This window comes from Trematosphaeria pertusa (genome assembly GCF_010094035.1).
Source record: "Trematosphaeria pertusa strain CBS 122368 unplaced genomic scaffold BU26scaffold_1, whole genome shotgun sequence".
NCBI lineage: Eukaryota > Fungi > Ascomycota > Dothideomycetes > Pleosporales > Trematosphaeriaceae > Trematosphaeria > Trematosphaeria pertusa.
In genome coordinates this window covers 4,561,412-4,577,952 of record NW_022987212.1, presented here as the reverse complement: position 1 = coordinate 4,577,952, position 16,541 = coordinate 4,561,412, and the positions used below count along the sequence as shown (strand labels likewise).

At 55.0% G+C, this 16,541-nt stretch overlaps 4 protein-coding genes across 4 annotated transcripts; 3 read left to right on the top strand and 1 right to left on the bottom strand.

Moving 5' to 3' along the window:
• Window positions 1-1,208: 1,208 nt before the first annotated feature.
• BU26DRAFT_377467 (amine oxidase catalytic domain-containing protein) lies at window positions 1,209-3,870 on the top strand (the record flags this gene model as incomplete). Its single annotated transcript, XM_033822533.1, has 5 exons — window positions 1,209-2,174; window positions 2,322-2,405; window positions 2,566-2,624; window positions 2,671-3,598; window positions 3,658-3,870. Coding segments are annotated over 5 exons (2,250 nt in total), but the record flags the coding sequence as incomplete, so codon positions are not given.
• A 4,552-nt stretch (window positions 3,871-8,422) lies between these two features.
• Window positions 8,423-10,085, top strand: BU26DRAFT_40321 (Clavaminate synthase-like protein). The gene is made up of 4 exons (XM_033822825.1): window positions 8,423-8,785; window positions 8,843-9,076; window positions 9,135-9,408; window positions 9,464-10,085. The coding sequence occupies exons 1-4, from the start codon at window positions 8,581-8,583 to the stop codon at window positions 9,915-9,917; spliced, it is 1,167 nt and encodes a 388-aa protein (XP_033692283.1). The 5' UTR covers window positions 8,423-8,580; the 3' UTR covers window positions 9,918-10,085.
• A 130-nt stretch (window positions 10,086-10,215) lies between these two features.
• Window positions 10,216-11,971, bottom strand: BU26DRAFT_527358 (uncharacterized protein; the record flags this gene model as incomplete). Its single annotated transcript, XM_033830770.1, has 5 exons — window positions 10,216-10,310; window positions 10,363-10,585; window positions 10,643-11,424; window positions 11,478-11,589; window positions 11,639-11,971. The coding sequence occupies 5 exons, from the start codon at window positions 11,969-11,971 to the stop codon at window positions 10,216-10,218; spliced, it is 1,545 nt and encodes a 514-aa protein (XP_033692282.1).
• A 1,210-nt stretch (window positions 11,972-13,181) lies between these two features.
• On the top strand, window positions 13,182-15,091 carry BU26DRAFT_546369 (uncharacterized protein). The gene is made up of 5 exons (XM_033831839.1): window positions 13,182-14,062; window positions 14,127-14,229; window positions 14,279-14,325; window positions 14,373-14,449; window positions 14,512-15,091. The coding sequence occupies exons 1-5, from the start codon at window positions 13,675-13,677 to the stop codon at window positions 14,734-14,736; spliced, it is 840 nt and encodes a 279-aa protein (XP_033692281.1). The 5' UTR covers window positions 13,182-13,674; the 3' UTR covers window positions 14,737-15,091.
• The last annotated feature ends 1,450 nt before the right edge of the window (window positions 15,092-16,541 follow it).

Genomic DNA, 16,541 nt, shown 5'->3' with positions numbered 1-16,541 from the left:
CCTGGTGGTATGCTTCTTTCCCTCCAAAGGAAATGTCAAAGGCTTTTCGCTTCGGCACAAATATAGGATCATTGAGACGGTAACATCTACAAGCGAACTTTAGCAGAATCAAGTACACTGCGACCATCCGATACATTCCTACGTTTCCCCGGAGCACGCGCGCGCAGTCATCAGCCCAACGTCACAAAGAAGATGCGAGCATAGAATATGGACAGTACCAGCAAAATAGCCGTATTCAAAACTCCGCAGGCAGAAGGGGTATCATCAGTGAAAGGTCCATCTGCTTAGTACACCAAGGATCCACGGTTTCGTGTCCCTCGATCCGCGACGAAGCAGAGTCGCTTGGCCCCAATGGCACCTTCCGGCCGACCCGCTCGAGACGACCCATTCTTTCAGTGTCCTTCGATTTCCTGGCTTGAAGGAAGAATTTCAGTCCAGGGCTGTCGACATCGAAGACATGTTGGCCGCCTTCCAATGGCTACCTAGCACATATTCAGACGGCACTGATAATGCAGGCAGTCTTGGCAATGTTCGCTGACTAATCCCGCGATAAGGCCTTAGGCCTGCCGTTCCTACCCCACCTTCCATCGCCACGCGATAACTACCTGGATGAGCGATGATTGCATGCAGTCCAAGAAATACCAAGACTCTCCGTCCCGCTTTCTGCCTCTGAAGAGCTCTGGAGTCGTCGCTTCACTCTCTCATGAGAGCACGTTTCCTTCGATGTTCGCCCCTACAGCATTCTCTACCCCGCCTGCTCTATATGAAATGGCCCAACCTCAATATATCGACTACATTGATACCTCGGACTACAGTGTGAGTTCATGTTGGAGGCTTCCACGACAGGTTGCAAGGATTTCAGCCATGATCCACTACAGCCACGCCGAAATGGCTCTAGTCCGAACAATCCTTCGCGTATACAGCGACTCTAGCAATAGTCTTATCTCTCTTCCTGCCAAGTCTCCTCTTCTATAGTCATTCAGGACAGTCAATCATTCTTTTTCGGAGAACCGCGCCCGATGCTCTCTCAAAAGTTTGTATTTAAGCTCCTTCGATACTCTCGAAGATGAAGTGCTGTGCTAAATAGAGCATTGGTAGTCAAGATGCAGCTCTTCGTATTCTTTTCTCTGGTATGGCCGAGCATCGTTGGCTCTTCGGCTCTCCCTCCCCTCGGGTACGAAAGAAGGCTACTCCGCGAAGCATTCGACAAGCGCGGAAATAATGCCTCCGCATCTTCCTGCTTCTCGGCCGCAGCGCCCGCAACGATTGCCCCGAAGCCGAACGTTTGGGCACAGATATCCGCTGGAGACAATCTCGCCGTTTGGGACCTGCTGCATGATCCAGCGTCCGGGCTAAACCTTACACTTCCCGATGAGGCCGTCCTCACGGACAACTACGTCTTCTGGATCGACACTCTGCACACAAACAAGAGCGACGTTCTTCCCTTTCTGGACGGCGACGCCGCGATGCCGGCTAAGTACGCCCGAGCTATCATTTTCGAAGGCGGCAAAGAAGACCCAGATTCCCAAGAGTACATGATCGGCCCTCTGCCTGTATCGGCGGAAACCAAAATCCAGAAGCTGGATTACATGTACAATGGCGGTTCTGGCGGATCCATGCCTTATAATGCCCGTTATTTCGACGGTCCGAGGACTACGGCCAGTGATGCATTGGTCGCTTCGGTCATGTCGAATATATCCGATATCACTGCGGCGCTTTTCCAAGGCGGTGTGTATTACGGGGCCAGCGATGAGAGGACTAATTTGTCTTCCACTTCCGGAACCCCGATATCCTTTGACGGCAGCCAGGCTTTCCGCAATATCATGTTCCGCTTTCCAGGACCGGCAAGCTATATGACTCCCTTGGACTTCTTCTTGCTTATCGACTGTACTGGCACCGATCCTTCTCTTTACTCGCTAAAGGGCTTTGTCACGGGGGAGAAGTTCTATGCTACCATCGAGGATCTTCGAGCTGCGTTTGAGGCCGGCGAGCTGGCTATGGAGTACGATCAAACACTGGACGCTGATTGGGCACTGGTCGATTATAAGCCGGAGATGGGCGTACGGGAGCTGGATGAGAGGCTTGCGCCGAGCACGCTGGAGATTGGTGGGAAGAGGTATAAGCTTGATAAGGAGAACCAGTATGTGGAGTACATGGGCTGGTCTTTCTACATAGTAGGTCCCGCCAGCCCAACTCCGCATCTCGGATTGCTTGCTCAATGCCTGCCGAGGCACTTCACGAAGGGTGTTCCGCAATCCAGCAATTGCCGCGGTGACATTACTTTCCACTTTCGAGGCCTCTGCTGACCCTTTCCATGACAGTCGTTTACTCGAACATTGGGCATTATGTTTTATGATATCAAGTTCAAAGGAGAGCGGATCTTATATGAGCTCTCCATGCAAGAGGTGCGTACGTCACGAAACACTCATTAGCGTGCTTTGGGTCCTTGGATGCGGAAAGCCACTCCCGGAGACCTTCAGCAGGTAATGACTGGAGACGTGCTCGGGCGTTGACTTCTATTCCCAAACTCAAGACATCTGCTAATGTGAACTGCTACGCTCACAGGCAACCGCTCAGTATGGAGGAAACCAGCCGAAGGCAGCCAATACTGTCTATCATGACACGTAGGTATCAGTTTCCAGTCTGTATGTGAATGCTAATCGCGTGTAGATACTACTCCCTTGGAACGGACATGGGCGTCCTAGTAGAAGGCTTCGACTGCCCTTGGGGCTCAACATTTTGGAATTTGTCTTACCATGAAGGAAACACGACAGTGACCAATGTGGATTCCCTCTGCATCTTCGAAACCGACATGAACTTCCCTTTGTCACGCCACCGCACCGGATCCAGCAATGATTATGGCTTCACCAACCTTGGAACTGTCAAGGGCGCCGCGTTGATAGTCCGCGCGATTGCGACCGTCGGCAATTATGACTACATGTTCGACTACGCATTCCATATTGACGCCTCTCTAGAAGTCATCGTCCGTGCCTCAGGCTACCTGCAGTCCTCATTCTACTACCCCGATCAAGGCAAATGGGGTCCACGCATCCAGCAAGCCACTCAAGGCTCGCTTCACGACCACATCATTACTTTCAAGGGCGACTTCGACATCGTTGGCACAGGAAACTCCCTCCAGGTCTCCGACCTCAAAGCCGTCAATCAGTCTCAGCCGTGGTTCCCCGAACTCGGCGAATTTGAGCAGATGGAGATGGATATCTACAATATGAAAGAGGAGACGCGGTTCAACTGGGCCGCCAATAATCAAGCCATGTTTACCATCATCAACCCGAACGCGACGAATGTGTGGGGAACAGCTAGGGGCTATCGCGTCGTTCCCGGACGATCGAACATTCACCTCTCGACCTTGAACTCACTGTGGTCACTCAAGAACTGCGAGTTCAGCAAGACGCATCTTGCTGTGTCGCGGCAGCACGATACGGAGCCGTATGCGAACTCGGTGCAGAATATCAACTTACCTTGGGCACCTCAGCAGGACTTTAGCAAGTTCTTCGATGGTGAGAGCGTGGATAACGAGGACCTCGTTCTTTGGTTTAACCTTGGCATGCACCACTTTACGCGGAGTGAGGATGTACCGGTAAGTTGCTGTTCGGATTGCTCTCCACAGCTATATTTGAAGCTGACGTTGTGACGCAGGTTACGCTGTATACCGAGGCATATAGCAGCATCGTCTTCTCGCCACAGAATTTCTTTGACAGGGCTCAAGATGGAGATATGCTCAATCGGCGATGGATCGAAGTTGATGATGAAGGGCAGTTGACGTTTGAGACGTATGGCGTGGGATTGGAGACCTGTGCCGTGCAGCTGGAGGAGCCGGTCGAGCATGTGGGTGGCGTAGTCGAAGGCTGAGCATTGTTTGCATGTGCATGCGACGATCATAGATACTATTGGCATGCCAGAATGACGGGAATTGCCACCTTGTTAGCCGCCCGGTGTCTTTACGAGTCGTGAGAGAGCGTCAATTCCACCCTTCCTGTCCGAATAGGAATAGCTTACGGCGTATGCATATTCTGCCCACGCAATGCTCCCTTGCGTCGCTCTTTCTGCTGGAAAGGTCGAAGGCTGTTTCACAAATATACTTATGACAGGCCATTTGCCTATTCAGGCTTTTCTTATCACTCGTGCGGAAAGCGTGATGAACCTCATCTTTGGGTTTTCTCGTGCATCATTTTCCGCAACAATGATCTTAAGCGCTTATCGGTCTTTCTCTCGGCGGGTTTAGGTCTCATAGGGCTGAAGCTGGACGCCTGAAACACAGGCTTGGTCCCACACGTGGGCCGGTTGGTACCACAGGTCGCTCGGAGCCTCATCAAGCCGCCCAGCGTACGTATACCGACTGAAAGGATCTCGCACGAGTGTACCGACGGCGTAATTAGATGAAGTGAGTGGTAGAGGGGGTTCGCTGCGCTGCCGGCGTTGCCGTTCGCTTTGCCCCGGGATCCTATCGCCGGCTTTGATGCGGAGTATTAGAGATGTGATATGTGGGCTAGGGTGGTTTAACACAATCTTCGCTTATCTTGGAGCACTCTGCATCGCGAGCTCAGCAGGGCATGATATGCGAGTGTCTCCACGGGGCACGAATACGAGGCTGATGTGGGCCGACGCGTATACCGAGTGAAGTATTGCAGGTACGGCGGATTGATAGAGGTTTGACGTGCGGAGCCAAGGGAATCTGCTCGTCTCGAGAAGGGCTCGGAACCACGCAACCACATGACCATCACCCAGCGCGTAGCCGCTGGAGTCACTATCATTAGGCGTTGTGATAGTTTAGATGCGGTTTCTGGTTGGTCGACAGCTGGCATGTACTGGTGCTAGGCTCAAACGGGCATAGCGCAAGGATTCGGGGATCAAAATCCTCTAAGAAAAGCCAAAATCAACCTCGACTCTGCATCTAAAAGGCACTATTTCTAGTCGCAGCACCGAGCAACTCTCCGGATGAGCAGTATCGAGGGCCCTTGAATCTGGAGACTACGCCGGGGGCAGTGCCCGGACTGGCTAGCGTGCGTCGTGTCTCTCAATGTTGCGCGCCTGCTTTCACCGATGACTGTAGGCTGTAGGTGCGGGGCGCACATGCAATGCGAGGTCTCCTTAGTTCAACCGGTCGGTGAGGCGACTTGCTTTTTTTACTCTCGTCCGTTTCAAACATCGAACAGTCTGGCTTTCGACACCCTTTTCTAATTTTCTCTCTGGTACTGAAAATAAGGGCGGTGAGCAGGAGATGCGTCGAAGCGATTTACGTAAGATTCCACCTAAGTAAGGATCTCTGGGCTTCAGGGGCGGGTTGGGATCGAGAGGATACGAAGAATCCTCTTTGCGCGCTCAGTGCATGTCATGCAGCTCGTTTGAGCTTCAATATGACCCCAAGAGGAGCTTGTCCGGTGCCGCAGGATCCAGTCGAGACGCTAGGGCTGACGGCGAGCTACGAATTCGGCTCAGAAAGCAGAAAACGCGCCCTGGACGAGGGGAAAGATGAAACAAGCAATGGTCAGTGTTTCTGATGCTGCGGATAACCCAGCCAGAAGGCTTGAAAGGGGCTGAAGAGGCGGGGTCCGATCGGAGCACGCGAGTGCCACCGCGGCATCCTGCATCACATGACCACTCTCTGCATGCACGCTCGAGGCTGAGATGCATATTGTGGATGAACGGCCGCACTTATAAGCGCTTGGTAGAGTATATTCTTGCTGAGGCATTATTCCGGGGGCGGGCTGAGCATGCGGGCGGCAGCAGCCATGCACGTAAAGGGATTCGACATCGTTTTGAGGCCTTGGTATGGAACGCAGCGCTTTCTCTATCAAGGAACTCGGTTTTACGCCCTGCGACGTCTTCGAATATCTTGCCGCCGGAGAGGAAGTCCGTTCGTTGTGATTGGTAAGTATTATCATCGTCATCTTCGTTCTCGTTTCCTCGCTGATGGGCCAGTGATGCCGTCGGATAAGGGCAAAAGAGATCGGCCGTAGCCGGATGTGGCACAAGGTTTTGGCAAGATGGGGCTAGGTCCACATGAGCCCGCGCAGAGCCGAAAAGGAGCGTCTCATCGAGATCTAGACAGGGTCCAGCGGCCACGTTGGTAGTCGAAGTGAGATGGACACTTGCCCTACTACGGCCATGGGGGCAGTTGAAAAGAGCTCGGCGAAGCGAAGGCTGTTCTTTGGTCCGCCGCTTGCTCTTCGCTCGCTCGCTCATTTCCGGTAAGCAGAGCTTCAGGAGACTCTGGAGTGATTCTCAGATCACCGCCTGTCCCGCCTGCAAGCCATCACTAAGACGGCTGGCTGTGCGATGCCAACGTCCTGAAACCCCGGGCTGCTCCGCCCAACTGCACCAATCCCGCAAAAGCCGTCTTCAGCCATATCCCATAGACGCCCTTCCACCACGGCACTTCACCCTGCCGACTTGGAAGCCAACCAATTGAGCTAGCACAACGGAGAACAACGCGGAGAACCACAAGCTGATCAAGCCCACTAAATCGAGGAACCCTAACCGACTGTGGTACTGCATAACACGCTGAAGTTAAGCCGAGCGGCGGCGCTCTGAGCTGGGCGATCTGCACCCCACCGCATCATCCTACAGGCTACTGCAATACCACACGTTACTATAACGGCGGGACGGCATGAGCAGGTGATGAAGCTGCATGCACGCCCGTCGAGGCATGCGCCACGAAGTCTCTTAGTCGAAGGGAAACGCTGTACAACCATTCCAAACCGGGCGTAACAACCCTCCCGATCCAGCGACGTGCAGTGAAGGACGTCCTGGGTTGGCAACACCGAATTATTACCCGCTGCCGACCGCGAGCGCACCGTTCCGCGCCATAGCTCTTCGAGGACTACGTACCTTGTTCAAGGCCGGGGAAGTGAGACACACCTCATCGCCGTCGCCTCGTCAGCACCTTATTCCAAGCACCGCATATGGCGCCTATCTAGCACTATGGCGAGCTCTGGCGCTAGTGCGCATTCCGCGCCGCTGGCCATCACTGCGCTGTTCCGACGTCCAAAGCCGGTGACGCCGCGGGTGCTGCGGCGATTGCGCAACCTGCGCTAGCGCATTCTACTATGTGGAGCTCTGGGGGGCGCGGATGCAGGAAGTGCACCTTGAGTGATCGTTTGCCTTGCGGGAATTGACTGCAAATAATCGAGGAGGCCAGCGCCAATTAAGACCATAAGCGTGGTCAGTAAGCTCGATATTTGGCAGTCTGACCTGTTCCACTCCGTATCCTTGACGTGGACGCTCCTCATTCCACCGTTGCCCTCAACGGCCGCGCGCTGTTCAAGATCAAGCAGACGCTCGTGATTCAAGGAAATGCATGCAGTATGACCGCTTGCTTGCCCCGCAGGTCCTCACTATAGTCGCCGCCTTATCGTATGAACCTCTTGACCGGTCCATCGATGAGTACTGCGGTAGAAAGCACGTGTGTTTGAGCCACAGTGCAGAGGTTGCATACCCCACGTGGGTAGACTATAACCGCTGCGGAGAATCCTCGAGGCGAGGAGTGCGGCGCCGTCCCAGCCAGAGGTACCCGAGACGGGACTTGATATCAGCCCCCGGCTCTTTACGGCTCTTCCTTCGCGCTCCCTGCCTATCTGACTGACTTGCAGGGGCAGTCCTTGAACGGCAAGAGTGGCGCGGTGCCCTTCTCAAAGATTATGCCTGTGGGGCTTTCGTTGCATATGCATCGACCTCCGGACATGGTGTGATCAACTTCGAACATGGGCTCTTAATGGCGAGTGTCTCGTAGGGCTGATGCGACGACGATCGTGATCCTTCGCGATCCGTTGGAGTGAGCGGTCTTTTCGCCTGCCCTAGCGCCCTTGCCTGAGCTTATCCATAGACTGAGTAGGAGCTCTAGGACTTGTCGTGCAATCCTTCGACATGATGAAGCAAGCTGGGCCCTGTCCCTTTCCGCCCGCGTGAGTGCTGCAATTGAACAAGGGAGTCAGGGTTCGTTAACTCATCCGCAGGTCTGCACCAGTGATAGCCGTGTACTAAGTGATAGCGTTGGGGTTGCTTTGCTGTTGGCGGCAGTGGGGAAGGCGGCGGACAACGAACCCGCCAATGTGGCAAAGCTTCGATACGTGCCCCACTCAGCCTGGCTTTGATGTTGTTTCTGGACCCGAGCAGAAGGACCCTTGAAGAAGGATTGTCTGATGGGGCAAGCTGACAACGGCCGATGTTGATATTAAGACGGCCGACGAATAATAGTGGAAAGATTTCCCAGGCTTGAACAAAATCCTCCGGCACAGCATACACATCCCTGGGGTTCTAGAGGCTCACCACTCCACGATTCGGCGGGTCATTGGAGCGAGCGGGTTTGGCATCTGCGGCTCAGTCAGCTCTTCAGGAAAACGCCATCCCCTTGTTTCCATACCTTGCGTACTTCCATTGCTTCTACGCCTTCAATGGATTCTTACCTATATAAACTTCGACCCGGTGCCTGGAACCTAAATCATAACACGCTCAGATTTCCAACTTCGATACCAATTACACAAAACTCTTCAGTATATCGACTATCCAGATTTCCAACAAATTTCAGAAACGCTTCCAAGCATTACCACAGTAACTCCCAATATGTCGACATACAGCCTTAGTGCGAAATCTTCCATGGAGAGCCTGCAGAGCAGCTCTTCTCTTCAGTCCGCTCCGGACAAACTCGCCCCGGCCGTCACAGGACCCATGGTCTGGAAAGGCTCCGAGCTGCATCCGGCCAAATACGTCCTCACGCTTGACGCGTCCGAGGTCGAGAACATCAGGTCCGCAGTTATCTCCTTCAAGCGTAAGTGCCGCTGCGAATCACGCAATGAGAGTGGTCGAAGCTAACCCTCATTCCAAGTGCTCGGTCTCCCTCGAAGCGAGATCAACAAATCCACCTTCCCTTTGACCTCCGCGCTGGCCAGTAAGCTTTCGGCCATCAGCACCGCTATCCACCGGGGCTCTGGTGTTGCGGTCCTCCGAGGTCTCGATGCGGCAAACTTCAACGACGAAGAGGCTACCATCGCCTTCGCTGGTGTCTCCTCATACGTGTGCGCCCTCCGCGCGACAGACTCGTATGCCAATCAGACTCTAAGTAAGTAGCTCCGTATTGTAGCTCCCACACGATGAGCCGTAGGGCTGACTTGATCCAGGCCACGTCCGAGACGCCACCCACGACACCGTTCCAGAGTGGGCTCGGAATATCGGTCTTGCCGGTTCCAAGATCACGTCCGCGATGGACTTCCACAGCGACCGCTTCTCCGGCGATATCCTCGCGCTGCATGTGCGGGACGACGGTGGTGTCCGCAGCGGCGGTGAGCAGTACGTGGCCAGCTTCTGGCAGATCTACAACGAGCTGCTGGAGAAGGACCCCGCTATTCTCGAGACCATGGCCACGGCGAACTGGCCCTTCGAGCTAAAGCAGAAGTGAGTATCGCCTCTGAAGCTATGTCAATGCGAGAAGTGCCTAACATTTTCACAGGGACCGTGAGCCTTACCTCGAGCTTGGCCCGACGCTCTTCTTCTCTAAGGGCAAGCCCATGTGCCAGCTCGTCAAGGCGCCGCTCCTTGGGAGCCCGCGCATTCCGCGCGATCCCAAGATGCCCGCTCTCTCGGCGGAGCAGATGCACGCCTTACACGCTGTGGAGGAGCTCGCCAAGCAGTTCTGCACGCAGCTCGACCGGCAGAAGGGCGACATCCAGTTCATCAACAACCTGAGCATTATGCACGCCCGCGCTGCTTATGGCGCCGGCCAGAAGCGCAGCACTCGGCATCTCCTGCGCATGTTCCTCCGTGATCCCGCCGAGGCGTGGGAGAAGCCAGCCAGCTTCAAGACGAACTTCGATGATCCGTTCACTCCTGGCCGACAGCAGAATCTGCCGGTCGTGGACTCGGATCCTTGGCGCAAGATCAGCGGCCGTGAGAGCCATGGCTAGGTTAGCCGTCATGAAGATCGCTGCGGGTGGCTATAGTCTGTCCGATTGCACGTTAGCGTGGGAGGCCCATAGTCATTTGCACCCATAACTGGAGTATGGGACGGGTTGGTGGAATACTGCATTTAGGGTGGCTTGTTCACAATGTCTTATTGCGGTGGCAGGTACGATGCATGGCATACGCAAATAAACACCATGCATAACTATACATAAATCCGAACTATGCACTGGATCGTGATGCTTGCCGAGCAAAGCAAACGCTGCATGCTCCCCGTGAAAATGCTAACCAAGAGGATAACGCCTAAGCGCCGGCTTCTTTGAAGAGCGCTCTGATCCACTCGCTGGTCAGTGAAGAGTAAGTAGATGGGGCGCCAACATATGGGTTTGGGTATTGTTCTATCGCTGTCAGTGCTTGTCAAGCTCGCAATGGTACGTTATCACCACTTACCAGGCCGTCCATGCTCCAAGACCTTAGCCAGCTTCATCAGAAATTGGAAACCTTCTGCGTCCACGTGACCGTTTATGCGCAGCTCTTCAGGGTTCTCGCGCGCTAGCTTGAGGGGGTCAAAGTCTCGCATCACAGCAGCCCAGTGCTGCAGAAGGACTCGAAATGCCCAATCCCACTTCTTGAGTTGGTTGCGGACAACGTTGCCGACCTGGCCTTCGAGGTCCTACAATCAAGTCAGTTCCTGCACTCGCGGATTCTTGCGCATGTATGTAAAACTCACCGTCCCATTCTTGGCCAGAATATACTTCTCCGCGCCGCGGCTTATGTACTCAAGATTCCAGAACAATACAAAGAGAGCCAAGAGCAGCTCGTACCATGGCTTGATCTTGGATTGGAAAATCCGGCTACCCAGTTCCTTTGCGCAGAGCTTCTCGAGTTTCTTCAGGGATTTCAAAATGGCGACGTCCATTTGTTGGGACATCTGACCCGGGAGAGGGCGATCGCGTGAGTTACGGTCATACGCCTCGTAGCTGCTCCGACCCATCTTGCCGAAATCGTACTCTTGAATCCCTGGGACATTTTCTGAACAAACGGTGCCATATCCCTGTGAGACGATCGACAGGCATTGAAGACGCAAAGCCAAGTCAAGAAGATTGCGCGGTCCGCGAGGAGTCTTGTTGCGCATTCGAACCACCTCATGGTATGTAAGCCAAGCGACCTCGTCATGGCGGACCCGGTTGAATATCCACCCTTCGATCTCGTCCTGATAGAGGGAGTAATATCTTTCAAGGCCGAGGATCAGACTGGCGGAGTCGTATATTGCATACGGTGGTTGCTTCACGGCCCTGAGTTCTCCGTTCTCATTGCTCCATATAGATGTCGCGGTATCTAGGAAACTCCTTTTTGGGTAGTACTGACGGCCCTTGACGGTGAAGGGCCGGGCCATCCTTATCGGGCCGTATCCAGGCAGATTCCACATGACCTCCATATCATAGAGGCCACTATTGGGTACCCAGTCGTAGCCCAGGAACTCTCCTTCTTCCTGGACAGAGCGACCATTGCCTGGCGTATATATATGAGAATCGAACTGCGCAATGCGGCGACACGGAACTTACAGTGACGGACCAAGTAAGCATCCTCTAGACGATCCCTCGTGCACGGCTGCTTGAAGGACCTAGCGTTGCCCTCGACTTTAAGGCATCTTTGGCAGACTTCTCCATCATCACACTTGGGTATGTTAGCTGACTGCAAACATGCCGGGGAGAGAGGGACATACCCCGACTTTGAAGAACCTGCATCGAAGGCAGCCGTTCTTCTTCTTGCGCATCCGATGCGTCTTCTGACGCGTGATCTCGTCCAAAGGTCCGTTTCGCTTGGAAATCTTCACCTTTTCTTGCCTCTGGACGAATGATGCTGGTACTCTGGCCAAATTCTTCTTTTGCGAGCCCCTCCGGCTCCCTTGTGGTGCTGCTGCTGCAGGAATGAGCTGATTTAGTTGCGCATATCCTCCGTTGGCTGGCTGCGTTTCAACGGCCTGCCAGCCAGGATCTAGGTCAGGAGCCCGCTCATAGACGGGGGATGTAGAAGCGCTGGCTCCCGCATCGAGCATGCCCCACGTCTGGCCAGGTAAGTGTCCGTGGCTAGAAAGCACGACAGCGGCCGACAAGGTGTTGCTCGTGTGACTTGGAGGTTGTGGGGGGCTTGCAATTGCTGGTGGTACATCGGGACCAGACCCTGCTGGCCAGCCAACGGCTACCTGCGGCGGTGCATGCGGGGGACTGCCCTGCAAGTTTGCGCTGGCATGATTCAAAAGATGCGCAACGGGCGCGGATCTTTGAGCGTCGGAGGGATATGGTGGGGCAGTTGCGGGTGGGGAGTGTTCCTTGCAGAACATTAGATTGCGACTATCAACAAGACATTTGCCTGTGCTCACCGGGAGGAGGTGGTGGTCGTGCGGGCGCTGCGCATGTGGGTATGCATGGCCCGAGGCACTGACCAGCGCATCGTGTGGTGCGCTGGACGTGTGCTGGTGCTGGTGCTGGTGCGCGGTGGTTGGAGTCTGGCGCGGCGCGGGTGCGCGATGCTCAACCTCGCCGTAAGGGCTGGGCCGCGACGCGAAAGTCGCATCGCTCAGGGCTTCGCTCCATTCCTGAGTCCCAGGGCGGAAGCTGTGTGCGCTCCAGGAATATGCGGGCTGGACATGGGAATTGACGTAATCGCTGGGCCCGCTGTAGTGGACGTACGGGCGGGGGAATTGACGCTGGCTCGTCGAGCTCGAGCGTTGGAGCAGGGCCGAGAAGCCGGGAGCTTGATGCGGAGGGCTATGCCATGATGTCGCTAGGCCAGCGTACAGGTGTTCGTCAGCGCTTGGTACCCTCTGGTAGTGCGAGGCTGGAGTGCTAGCGCCTCTGTAGTACTGCGAGCTGGTCGCCATGAGGCGTGCTGCGGCTGGATGTGTGCAACCTGACGGGCACGGCGGCTGCCTCTTCGGCTGGATTATTAGGAACCCGGAGAGTCGAGCGTGAGGTGGCCTGGGGGCTGCAGAGCGCGACGGAGTGGGGTGTTGTTTGAGTGTCTGAGGGGAGGCGTCGAGGACGCACAAGAAGCGGTGCTCGAAACGAGCCGGGAAGGCTGCATGGGCTCAGGCTAGCTCACAAGCTCCCGTGCCTATGCCACAGACTCGGTGCTGGCCAGGCCACGGCACACTCTCACAGGGCTGCAGCAAGGCCGTCAGCAGCCCCAATCCGGCCCGCCGAGGACGTGCACCCGCCCAAAGGTTCCCCCGCTGTCACTGAACCACAAACAGCCGCTTAGCATTCAGCCGTCCTATTACATCCACTCCTCCTCACCGCTCGCGAACCCCCAATATCTCCCTTCTTCCACCCACATCCCCCACTCGTTGCCTATCGCCGCGATGCATTTCTCCCGCAACGGTGTCGTCCCCCGCATGCAGGCGACCTGCATGGAGACACCAGGCAGCGTCGTGGACGTGAATGGACGCGTCTTTCCAGCCGAACCGTGCTCATCGGTATGCGACGCGCCCTTCAATATGGCACCGTTTTAAGCCTAGGAGCTCAATTGCCCTGAACTGAGAAGTTACCGATCATCCGAGCAGGGCGGCCAAGCGAGGCGGAAGTGCAGTTCCATGGTGCAACGCTGCTCGTGCTGGTACTTCAAGGGCCGCCGCTCTGCCCCCCCCCCCAAGCACAGGGTTTCCCTGCCAAACCTCCAAGTCTTCGACTGGCAGCACTTCGCCGCTCTCCTAGTGAAGGAACACTGGTACTTTGACGAATTCGGGTACGCCATTGTATCATGCTCTCAGAGCCTCAGCTGCCCCCCTTCGATGGGGTGCGTCTGGCTACAACAAAAGACTTGCCTCGAATAGCCACTGTCGCCGCCGCTGGCTTTTTTTGGAGTCCAACCTTCCGTTTCCAGAGGCCCTACTATGCGCAGTACCCGACAGATACTATACTCTCATACCAGAAGGAGTATCACTCAGCAATACTGGACCCTGCATGCATAGTCCTTGTCGCCGAGGACGCGCCAATTGAGAGTGAGACGGAAAGTGTGTACGAAGCTTTACGGGTAGCACCCGTCTACGGCCACGGCAAAGACGCATCGTCGCGTAAGGTCGTCGTAGGCGTGGCGAGCATCGTCATAAAGCCGGGTTCCTGCTATATAGGGTTGTTTCAGACTAGAAGTAAGCTTGTCAGCACTGTGTGGTTAAGCTTAGGCAGGGGGAGCTGACACTGTCGATGGTCAAGCAGATCCATTGGAGCCTTGCACTGTGTCCAAGAACTTAAATCGAGATCAATGTCCCCTGCAGAACGCTATCTACAACGAAGCCACGTCCCCGGCGAAGGCCAAGTATGCGCCCCGGCCCGCCCTGAAACGAAGGCTAACAATGGTGATCAAGGTACCTCGCTGGCCAGATGAGATTGGCTACGCTTGCTGTTCATCCGGGTACGCACAGTCGACGTTATCGGAAGGAATGCTGACAGTTGCTTCAGCGTATTGGCGTCGTGGGCATGCTACTCGACTGGTAAGCTGGTGTACTCGTCTTGCAGATTTAGAAGGCGTGCCGGTGGTAAGAATAGCCTTGAGAGACTCTGAAATGTCTGGAGGGCTTGATAATTGAGGATTTTCCAGGGTATATCTGCGGCGCCCATGGGCGCCACTGTAGCCATAAAGGCTGGATTCGAGGAACGAGAACTCGTTCGAGTCAAGCGTACGACTGTGCATGAAGATCCGACCCCCAAGGATGAACCTAATGTTGGGGACGTGGAATTATGGGTCGCGATTCGCCGACCCACTGGTTCTCCGGCATCAAACGAGAGCGCCACAAGCACGGACTCCCAGGAGTCCTTGCCATGAATCTGAGCTGGGCACGATCGGTGAAGAGCTCGGGCATTTTGGAGTGGTGCAACGCTGGATATGGTGGGTGAGGTTGAAAGGGACTCCATCGGCGACGGATCATCTTTCGGCGATGACACGTGGCCGACCGTTTACGGCAGCCGCCGTCAACCTTAAGTCGACATCGCCTCAAGTGCGAAAACTGGACGAGAGGGTTGATACTGGAGTCGTTGGCGTTTGTTAAAGGGATGTACCCGCCCGGTTATCTTACTCTTCGTGCAATCCGCGAACCGGAGCATTGCCGTATTGGCAGGCGCCCCCCATCGGTCTTGTGCGAGGGAGCCAGAGCCTGCTTAACAGGCGCCAGTATATCCAGATTCCAAATTCTTCCTTGTCACCAATCGTCATCATTTCATATCCTCTATTTCTGGGGTCTCGTACTTCTAGGTCATGGTCTCTGCATCTTCGCGTCTTGCTGCCAGCCAAGGTGCTTGTCTACTCCTTCGCCTACCCGCTTCCGCGCCGGTTGATTCCTTCAAAGGGTGCAAGTGGCTCTAGATGAACCCTGGAGACATCTCCCTTCCTGCCGCAGAGGAATTTCCAACGGGCGGAAAATATCCCCGTCATGGGTGACACCCGTCCCGGGACTTAATCGATCCATGTTAACGATCCTTCTCATCTACACTGCATGACACCTTCCCCCACCGTAGCGCCAAGGTCCGTTTCTCAAGATACTTGGGAGAGCCTGCTTACTATGCCCAGAGTCCGCCCCCGGGCCTCGACTGTCTTACATGCTTCGAACCACCAGAAATATCTTCCTAAACAGGAAATATCTAGCTAGCTCTCCGCACGCAGGATTGACCCCGCACACAAAGTCCGCTAGTGCTGGAGGGCTTCACGACGACGCTGGATACAGTGGTATGCCCCTACGCATCAGAAGAGACGGCGACACGCGGTCATTGCGAGAGCTTTCAGCTTCACGCACAACGAGGCCTCCTGACCCTTCGGTGGCAGCCCCTCCATGGATACGAGCCAGATACGATTTCTTGTTACGCAAAGGCCACGCGACACGTCTGATCTTCGTGCAGCAGGACACCCTCCTGATCCTTCGTCGGCTAACCTGCACATGCCCGTCGTATCCTTCAACGGTCGCTTTAGCATGGAGAATTCGGCGCCGTGTCTTTACGGGCATGCATCCTTCATCAAGACGCTTCTCCGCTGACATTCGCATGGACTTTCCGAAACGAATCGACTTCAGAGCGTGCTTCCAAGGCACATGTCGGACTTCCTTTACCTGGAGTGAACATCCGAGAAACCAGACAGGGAAGAATGGGCCTTGTCGGGCTCCAAGAGTATAATGTTTCAGAGTCCAGGTGACCAGACTCTCGTCGTGGATTACTCCACTGAACCGCGGCTCAGGCAGTCTCTGGGATACTGAAGGCCCCCCAAGGGGGATTGACACTTGTCGCGGCGCCATTACGCCCCCGCCGAACCAGCCCAGCTTGCCCCAGACGTAGAGGTCCTCTACGAATCCTCGCAAAACCACTGTCGCATCTGCCTCCTTGCCCTACACTCGTCAGCCAAGTCTCACAACTGCCTGCTTAATAGTTGCCGCTCAGGCGTGGTACGAGGGACATAAGCATATGTCTCATCATTGGGAAAGATAGAAGCAAATATCGAAGTGTGCTAGCCTGTGTCTGCCGTCTATCAATCAAACGTGGTCCTCGGCAAAGCGCTATCCCATTTATAACACTGAATTCGCCTCTGCTCTTTCACAACTTCTCAAATCAACCGTCCCGTAAATATGTGATCTACACGGCAACGAG

Coding starts and splice junctions, on each gene's coding strand:
- BU26DRAFT_40321 (XM_033822825.1), top strand. CDS start 8,581: ATGTCGACATACAGCCTTAGTGCGAAATCTTCCATGGAGAGCCTGCAG. Junction 8,786..8,842: donor CGCAGTTATCTCCTTCAAGC/GTAAGTGCCGCT, acceptor CCTCATTCCAAG/TGCTCGGTCTCCCTCGAAGC. Junction 9,409..9,463: donor CCCTTCGAGCTAAAGCAGAA/GTGAGTATCGCC, acceptor ACATTTTCACAG/GGACCGTGAGCCTTACCTCG.
- BU26DRAFT_546369 (XM_033831839.1), top strand. CDS start 13,675: ATGCTCTCAGAGCCTCAGCTGCCCCCCTTCGATGGGGTGCGTCTGGCT. Junction 14,063..14,126: donor AGGGTTGTTTCAGACTAGAA/GTAAGCTTGTCA, acceptor TCGATGGTCAAG/CAGATCCATTGGAGCCTTGC. Junction 14,230..14,278: donor ACGTCCCCGGCGAAGGCCAA/GTATGCGCCCCG, acceptor ATGGTGATCAAG/GTACCTCGCTGGCCAGATGA.